The 9,085-nt window shown below is 37.0% G+C and overlaps 1 protein-coding gene across 1 annotated transcript in view; it reads left to right on the top strand.

Annotated features, from left to right (window-relative positions):
- HMCN1 (hemicentin 1) overlaps nt 1-9,085 on the top strand; it is a 460,634-nt gene that overhangs the window by 344,670 nt on the left and 106,879 nt on the right. Inside the window, 3 exon segments of the mRNA XM_017848051.1 lie at nt 1,424-1,537; nt 4,497-4,684; nt 6,143-6,239. Of these exon segments, the coding sequence (XP_017703540.1) occupies nt 1,424-1,537; nt 4,497-4,684; nt 6,143-6,239 (399 nt within the window).

Consider the following 9,085-nt stretch of genomic DNA (forward strand, 5'->3'; position numbering starts at 1 on the left):
GTGCAGTGGCCGGATCTCAGCTCACTGCAAGCTCCGCCTCCCGGGTTTACGCCATTCTCCTGCCTCAGCCTCCCGAGTAGCTGGGACTACAGGCGCCCGCCACCTCGCCCGGCTAGATTTTTGTATTTTTTAGTAGAGACGGGGTTTCACCGTGTTAGCCAGGATGGTCTCGATCTCCTGACCTCGTGATCCGCCCGCCTCGGCCTCCCAAAGTGCTGGGATTACAGGCTTGAGCCACCGCGCCCGGCCGGTTTATATATATTATTAACAGAAATGCTAATATATATTTACAGATCACTACTACTCAGTTTATTAAATGCACCTATCATAAATAGGGAAGAGTATTAGTTTCAAATATTTAAATTGTTACCTGGTTTATTGATAGCAAAGATGTTTAAACTGTTATGGAATAATATTTTCAAGGCTTCTATTTAATTTCAACAAGCATTCAAATATACAGGGCTTGTCAAAATTCATCAGATTGTACACTTTAGGTCAGTGCATTAAGTAATTGAATGTAAATTTGACCCCAATTAAATAAAAGAATATCCTGAAAATAAAAATGAAAAGAGACTAAGTAGACATGGTAACTCTAATATGTTATCCTAAATTAGATCTGGGTTTGGGCAAAATGGCTATAAAAAAACATTATTGCAACAATAATGAAATATGATTATGGACTGTGGATTCAATAGTAGTTTTGATTTTAAATTTTCTGTTTTTAATCATAACACAGTTATATAAGGGATTATCCTTGTTGTTATGAAATATGGATTTATGAGTATTTTAGGGGTGAAAGGGCACCATGTCTCCAACTTACTCTTGAATGGTTCAGAAAAAGATTATATACATATGACAGAGAGAGATAAAGCAAATGGAGTGAAATATAAATAATTAGTGAACATGAGTAAAAGTCTTTATATAATTATTGCAACTTTTTTCTAAATTTGAAATTATGTCTACATGACATTTAAAAATACACAGCTATCCTCATAAGAATGTATGTAAAATAGTACACTTTATACTTTTACATCCTTGGATATTGCTTTCCCAAACAAGTACTTGCAGCAAATGGTGTAAACTTACATTAAAAGTGTTCAAAACTATAAAAGCAAGAAGTTACTACATAGTAACATTGCCTAGGAAACATGATGAAGCACATAGAGTAGCAGTCTCCCTTCTAGGAAAATCTACATGAGCTATTCATTTCTCAGGAGATCCGATTCATATGTTGGGTCACTTTTTAATAATGCAGTGTTTGTTGTAAAAGTGGTATCTGAGATTAAAACTGAACCATTGGATGAAACAGGAACCTTGAAAGAAAATGTAAGGCAGTCATTAGACCGCAAAATTTGTATCTCTGTTTATGGCTTCTGTTCACTCTAAGATTAGAGCAGTAAACATAGTGGGATATTATTTTCAGGAGGGCGAGTGTTGCAGATTCCTCGGGCTAAAGTAGAAGATGCTGGGAGATACACATGTGTGGCTGTTAATGAGGCTGGAGAAGATTCCCTTCAGTATGATGTCCGTGTACTTGGTGAGTTTTTCTTTTGTTTATTGTTCATTATTTTACTGAGAAGTATTTTTGAGGAACTAATGTTTGCAGGATGTTACACTAAGCACTTTTGAGACTATAAAGATAACCAGAAACGGATAGTTCTCTGAAGGAGGTAATTATCTTCTACATACTGACAGCACATTAGTCAGGACTCTTGAAGTATTAAGAAACAAACTGACTTAAATGAAAAAAAAAAAAAAAAAGAATTCATTGACTTATGAATCAGAAAAGTCCCAAAACAGAGCTGGCTACAGTCATGTCTGACTTCTGTGGTTCAAAAGAGGTCAACAGACTTTACCTGTCTCTTGACTCTGCTTTTCTTTATTCATGTCACTCTCAGGGAGGGGGATCCCCTTGGATAGCAAGGTGGCCTCTAGCAGCTCTAGGCTTGCATCCTCCTAGTTCCACATTCAAATGAAAGATTTTCTCCTAGTATTTACAACTGAAGCCCTAGAATTGAATTTCCAAGGTTTTCATTGGCCAAGTGTGAATCACTTATCCATCCAGAGCCAATCACAGAGAGCAAGAGGTTGCAATGTTCTGATTGATAAGGTATAGTTCATGTGTTCATCCTTGAACTAGATCACCATCTGAATACATGAACAGAGAGTTGAAGAAGTATTGTTCCTGTAAGGGAAAAGATAAGTGACATAACAGTTAACATAGATTTTAAAGTTCATGAGAGAGTTACAAGGAAAAGAGAGGAGATGACAATTAAAAATCAATGCTGACAATGTCAAGGACACTGAAGGAATATCTTGGACCACCTGGCTTAACTTGACCTTGTCAGATTCACAACTATGCCATATGTCCTGCTTGGGGTCAGGTTCCAGCCCCAGCTCTAGTTGTGTTTAGCAGCTCTCTCATCAGCAGCTCTCTCACACTAGCTCTCTTACACTGTCCGCCTTTATCTTGGCTTTTTGCTCCACCTCTGTGGCTCCTCTCAGCAGCCAGCTCCCATGCATAGCTGTATAGCTGGCCTGCAAGGCCAGCACTCTCTTGCAGTGTTAGCAGCTTAACTCTTTCTCTCTGGGGATGAGCTGGTTCCTGCCTGCCTTAAAGGAGCCTGACTCTCCCTTACAGTGGTCAGTAGTGTTACTCTCTCTCTCTCTCTGGGAGCATGCAAGCCATGTCAAGCCATGCTATGCCATGCCAAACCGAGCCCCGTGAACAGTGCTGCAGGGCAGCTATATCTTCTATAGACAATAGTGGCTCAGAGCCATGTATGAACTTACACAAACAGGTTGTATAACAAGTGGAGGTGTGTGCCTGCACATCAATCCTGCTGAGTCATGCAGGCCTGGATGTCTGCCTCCGCCTATTCCTTGACCAAACACATCCATGTACCTTACAGACCTAAATTTGGAAAGAGTTTAATTTAGGGTGAGTAGAAGGAGTTGATAATATAGGTAGGGAAACACTGTGATTCAGTGAAATTGAAATGAAACTATGGGATTGGATGGTCAAGGGTAGATATTCATGCCTCAGGCTGTTATTTTCAATTAGGAAGTTAGCGAACAAGTTGGAGATGAGTTTAGAAGGTGGAACAAAGAAAGAACAATTAACTGGCCCCTAAATTCTGAATTAGGGCTGTTTCATGTCTGCTGCTCACCTCCTAGGTGCACGGACGGCCACTGAGAACAATTCTGAGTGGTGTAACCCAACTGGTAGGGTGTGGCAGCTGGAGCAGGTGGAAGCAAAGAGCTGAGGTGGGGGCCTCTGCATGTCAGTGCCTGAATCTCCTAGCCCTCCTAATGCTTCAGCTCTTGATTAGTTTTCTTGATATTGGGTAGTGATAGTCTCATTTAATCTAAAACTCAAGTTCATTATTTATTAATCTGCAGTTCAAATTATACCTTTTACATTATCTGAAGCATAGTAAAATCAATCATGTAGCTTTGAATGTGAAAGTAAGCATTCAAAATAACATTAAAATTCTATTATGTACTTTGTGGCATTGAGTATTTTCTTTACAGACTTTCAGTTTAGTTGTTGGAAACCAGATACCATAAGATAGCATCTACATCAAACTTGCAGTCTTTACTGATTGCTAAAGATAAGGCATATTTTTAAAGTGGGAGAAAAATAACCAAGCTTTCAAAACAAAATGATTATTTATTTTAAAATCAGTTTCTACATTTACCAAAGCAGCCAACATGTGTTCCTAGTTCATTTAACATTTTCATTTTGAAATTCTATGGGTAACGTGATTTTTCATAACTAATTATAGCTGGATTATACAGTATTATTTTAAGCAAGAATGAACACATGTAGAAAAATCTAGAGTGAGACTTCTCAAACTTTAGCATACATAAAGATCACCTGAAAAGCTTGTTAAGACACAGGTTTATTGGCCCTTCCTCAGAGATGCCTATTGAATTAGTTGGGGCCCAAGAATTTGCATTTTTAATCAAACTCCCAGGTGATGCTGATGCTGATACCACCAGTGCTGAAGCTGGGAAATATACTTTGAATCGCCCAGGCAATTCCATTCCAAATAAGGCCAAATCTGAGCATTTCAAATACACTTTAAAGGGTGTAATTTATCTGTCCCCTCTGGATAACCATATAGACTTAAATATCTATTTATACAGATGCTTCTTATATGTATGCTTGAAAACCCAGAAGGTATAGTGGGAGGGGCTGAGAGAGAAGTAAAAGATATATTGGAGAAGAATTGAGACTGGGTTAAATGGGAATGATACTATCTGAGGGATTAGTCTAACATAAGTGAAGAGAGGGAAGAGAATAAAGTCAAATTCAAATACTGTTTTCACCACCCCAATTTATTAGTACAAAATGTTACCTGGGGATCATGGTTTCTCCTTCAAGTTTTGCTTCTCTATTATCCCAAACTTTTTAAAGTTGTCAGAAAATTAGCATAATTTAGAAAAGACTGTTGCCCATTTTTTATCCCATTGTTGCAATCCTTTGTTAGTGCCACCAATTATCAAGGGAGCAAATAGTGATCTCCCTGAAGAGGTCACCGTGCTGGTGAACAAGAGTGCACTGATGGAGTGTTTATCCAGTGGCAGCCCAGCACCAAGGAATTCCTGGCAGAAAGATGGACAGCCCTTGCTAGAAGATGACCATCATAAAGTTCTATCTAATGGACGAATTCTGCAGGTAAAAGTAAAGATCTAATTTTAAAAAGAGCTATTTGACTTTGCATTTTGTAATAATTGTTTTGACTTTTAAAATAATGTTATTAGCTTATATTATATTTATAAAAATAACCAACCATCAAAGGTATATGAAATAAAATTCTTCCTCCTCATTCTATTCCCACTACCAGTGATTACCACTGTTAATAGTTTTGTGTGGCTTTTTCCAGAAATGTTCTACACACACACACACACACACCTCAATTGACTACAATATGGTCTTTGTGATAAAAATTGTGTTATAAACAAATCATTATTGCAATCCTTTCCATTATATATTTCAGGTGGTAAAATTCTAAATGGTAGAAAGTTCCCTATAGATTTAAATTTGTATATAGGTAAAATGTTGATAATAGTAAAAATTATGAAGATCACGTAAATATCCTGGATTGTCGTTTACCAATTGTGTGTCCATATTCTTCTTTTCACATGTCCTGAAAGAAAGGCACTTATATAAATAATACCAGTTCTTTTGTTAGGATACAATCTGATAAATTACTTTTGAGCAAAATAAATACTATTCTGTTGGCTCAAGAATCCAAGCATAACCATCAGTGTACCCAACATAGGACATATCTCATGGAATTCCTTATTCAAAAGAGAATGAGGTTTATTACCTATAAATAACCTTAAATTTTCAAAGTATCTTCTAAATATTGTGACTGTTTCCATGTGATAATCATATAGCCTCTACCAAATACTTCAATGGTTCTATGTCCAAGTCCAAAAGATATATAGATGGATAGAAATTTCTATGTAATAAAATGAAGAAAACATAATTGTTGTATTAGCTGCATAAAACAAACCACTCCAAAACTTAATGACTTGAAACAATAAGCATTTATTTAGCTCACAAGCCTGCTGGTTTGCTAGATGATTCTTCCGGATGTGGCCTTGGCTGACTTTGCATACATATCTGGGACCTCAGTTGCAGTAAACTGTGATGATTCCTCCCCACGTGATCTCCACCCTCCAGCAGGCTAACCCTGGCTTCCTCACATGGTGCTGGCAGGGTTCCGAAAGAGTAAGCAAAAGTGAATAGGCCTCAGTTTTGAAATGACTGTCACTTCCATCACGTTCTGTTGACCAAAACCAGTCATAAGACCAACAAATTCTACTTCCTGATGGGAGGGGTGTCAAAGTCACAATGCCAGAGGCAGAGAGAGGGAAATGGGAGAATAATTTGGGACATTTTTTCTAGTCAATATCCCACAAATATGTATAGAATTACCTTTCCTGATTAGAAATCTTAGTAAATATTTATTTGATTTACCTACTAAAAGCTAGCATCGGCACTAGTATGTACAACATTTTTTTCTATCTGGTATTAAGTAGAAATAATATATTATTCTAAAAGTAGGAAAATATGACAAGTTGCTTTATTCAAAATTTCATTTGGAATTTCTTCATTTTCCCTTAGATTCTGAATACTCAAATAATAGATATCGGCAGGGATGTGTGTGTTGCTGAGAACACAGCTGGGAGTGCCAAAAAATATTTTAACCTCAATGTTAATGGTAAGAACTCTGTTCCAAAACCATCTGTTAGGGTATGCCTGGAAAAGCAGAAAATTTCTGTTTTAGATTATGTAGGCTTATTTTGTATTTTTTGACTTAAACAATGTGAGGAGCCTGTACTCATTCAATCCCCTCTCTTCTTTCTTTCCATGATGGCTAGTATGATTTATAAAGTATAAAACTTCCAGGAAGACAGTTTTTATATTACTTCAGTCTCTCAAGAGAAAATAATTACTCCTACATGTTTGAAAGGAAAAACAATTTAAAATATTAATGATTACAAGTTTATAAAGTTAGAAGCAAATACAGGTCTTTTACTCATAAAAATGTATCCACTAGTTCTGATTGGGACTGGTTTCTGTCCTTAAGTGCAGAATTCATGTTGAGCTATGTCCTCTAGTAACTAATATACTCCCTGGAGAAGAAAAAGTCACTTTGTGGAGTTAAATAATTCCTTTAAAACTACCAGCACACCTCAATGATTCATCAAACTCTTTTAAATACATGCTAGACACCCTATAAATACCATTTTTTTGCTAAAAAACAAAGTAGTTGAATATCTACCGCAAAAGAGGAGTTTTTATTTTGTGAGATGCTGGTGCTTCCAGAATATTAAATTGGAAATGGTGAATAATCATTATAAAAGATCTCCTTTACATAGGTAATACACACATAAAATTCTAGCTCATTTTGGAAGTAACTGAAATTTGAAATGTCACAAAAAATTTCTACCTTCAAAAGTACTTTTATGTAGCATGATAAATATTCTTCTTTGGTGTGATATGTAGTGAGTATTGGTATCTAGCAGTATTTGGTGTTTATGTAACAGATATTTGAAACACTTTTATCTTTTTAATTCCAGTACTTAGCACAGTGAGTAACACACTGTAGATACTTAATAAGTGTCTTTGAAGTTTTTTGAATGGATAATCTAACCAGAGCAGGAACACATGTGTTATGAATTCTCAGGAAGAATGAATTAAACAAACATAATCTTTGTGAAAGCACACATTCTAATCTGTAAAGTGCAGTAAATATTGGAAAACAAAATACTGATTAGTTTTCCTGATTGCTTAAGGCAAAATTCATTTTTCCTTCTCTATGACAAAAAAGCATCTTGTAAATACCCCAATTGTAACAGTTCCATATGTTGCCTTGTGTTATCTTCATATATCTGTATCTTTGCCTCTACCCCATAACTTTATTGTAAGTGCTCTAGGCAGATGGTCATATCTTACTTATATTGGTCTCTGTAAACCTAGAATGGTGTCTATAGTTGTGGTAGTTGCTAAATAAATGTTTTCTGCATGTTTATTATATATTTTTCATAATCGTTGTCTTTTTGCAATGTGCAGTAGAAACACCTGAAGTGGGACAGTGACTTGTGAGGAAATAGTCACTAGTGTTTTACTACTAAGGATTGGAGTTCAGGAATGTGTTTCTTCTTTTACCAGTTAATGATGTTTTCAGTTCCTGATGGCAATCAGGAACTCATTACTTAAATATTGGAAAATTCATTTGAGGGGAAATAATGTAAATTATTTTCATGCAAAACAATACCATTTGTTATCTCCCTCTACAACTATGCTTGCTTCCTTTGTACTCCTTCAGTCTGTTGGTATCTTAGGTTTTAGCTCTTTTCACTCTCTCATAGCCAGCTTAATTTTTGTGGAACAGCGTTTCAATCACTTCTCTTAGCCCGTGGCTTCTGATCACTCTTGCTCAGGAAAAGCTCAAATCTGCATATAACAACAAGGACAACAAACTGACTGCTTGAAACCTACCAGGTGCTGTGCCAAATGTTTTATATAGGTTATTTCACTTCATTATCTCAGTAACCATATGTGCTTGCTACCATTTTATGCCTCCCTTGGAGGTGAAAAAGGCGAGGCTCAATGAGATTAAGTAACATACTCAAAGTTACACAGCTTGCAAATGCTGCACTAGGATTTTAATGCAGGTAGTTTTATTCTGTAAGTTTTATACCTGCTTCTCTCTAATGCCTCTCACTAAATTCCACATCTGTACGCTACCTGCACTTAGGTAGCTCACCATGGCTGAAGGAAATCTTGAAGTCAGGAATACTGATGTCATTGTAAATTCATAGTACCAGCTTGAACTGAGCTCTCCATGCTGATCGCGATTTGTCGTTTTGTCTCTACACTATAGTGATTCTCTTAAACCTTCACGCCCTCCTCAAAAACATCAAGGGGCCGCTGTCTTGGGCTGCTCAGGCTGCTTTAACAAGACCAGACACTGTGTAGCTTAAAGAACAGAAATTCATTTTCTCAAAGTTCTGGTGGCCGGAAAGTCCAAAATCAAGGTACTGGCAGGGTTCAGTGTCTGGAGAAGGCTCTCCACCTGGCTTGCAGACACCTGCTGTGTCTTCACGTGGCCTCACATAGCCTTTCTTCTGAGCATGCTTGGTGAGAGACAGCCAGTTATCTGGTGGCTCTTCTTAAAGGACACTAATCCTAAGGAATCATTTGACCTTAATTGCTTCCTTAAAGGCCTCATCTTCAAATACAGCCACACTGGGACTTAGGGCTGCAACATATGAATTTGCTGGGACAGAAACAGTCAGTTCATAACAGCCCCCTCTCACTTTCTCTCGGTAAATATTAACACTTTCACCTTCTCTTTTGCAGGGAAAAGAGAAAGCATATTCTAGAAATCCACCTCAAATTCCTACCATCAAATTAAGAGTACTGACCACATCTGTTCCTACCATTTCTTTCTTCCTTCTTGTTAAAATAAGAGAAATGCATTGCTCTACCTTCCAAAGGCCAAAGTCTAACCTGACTCTAGATCCCTGCCCCATTATCTCCTAAAAAAAAAAAAAAAAA

This window comes from Rhinopithecus bieti, unplaced genomic scaffold (genome assembly GCF_001698545.2).
Source record: "Rhinopithecus bieti isolate Rb0 unplaced genomic scaffold, ASM169854v2 scaffold_27006, whole genome shotgun sequence".
NCBI classification, from domain to species: Eukaryota; Metazoa; Chordata; class Mammalia; order Primates; family Cercopithecidae; genus Rhinopithecus; species Rhinopithecus bieti.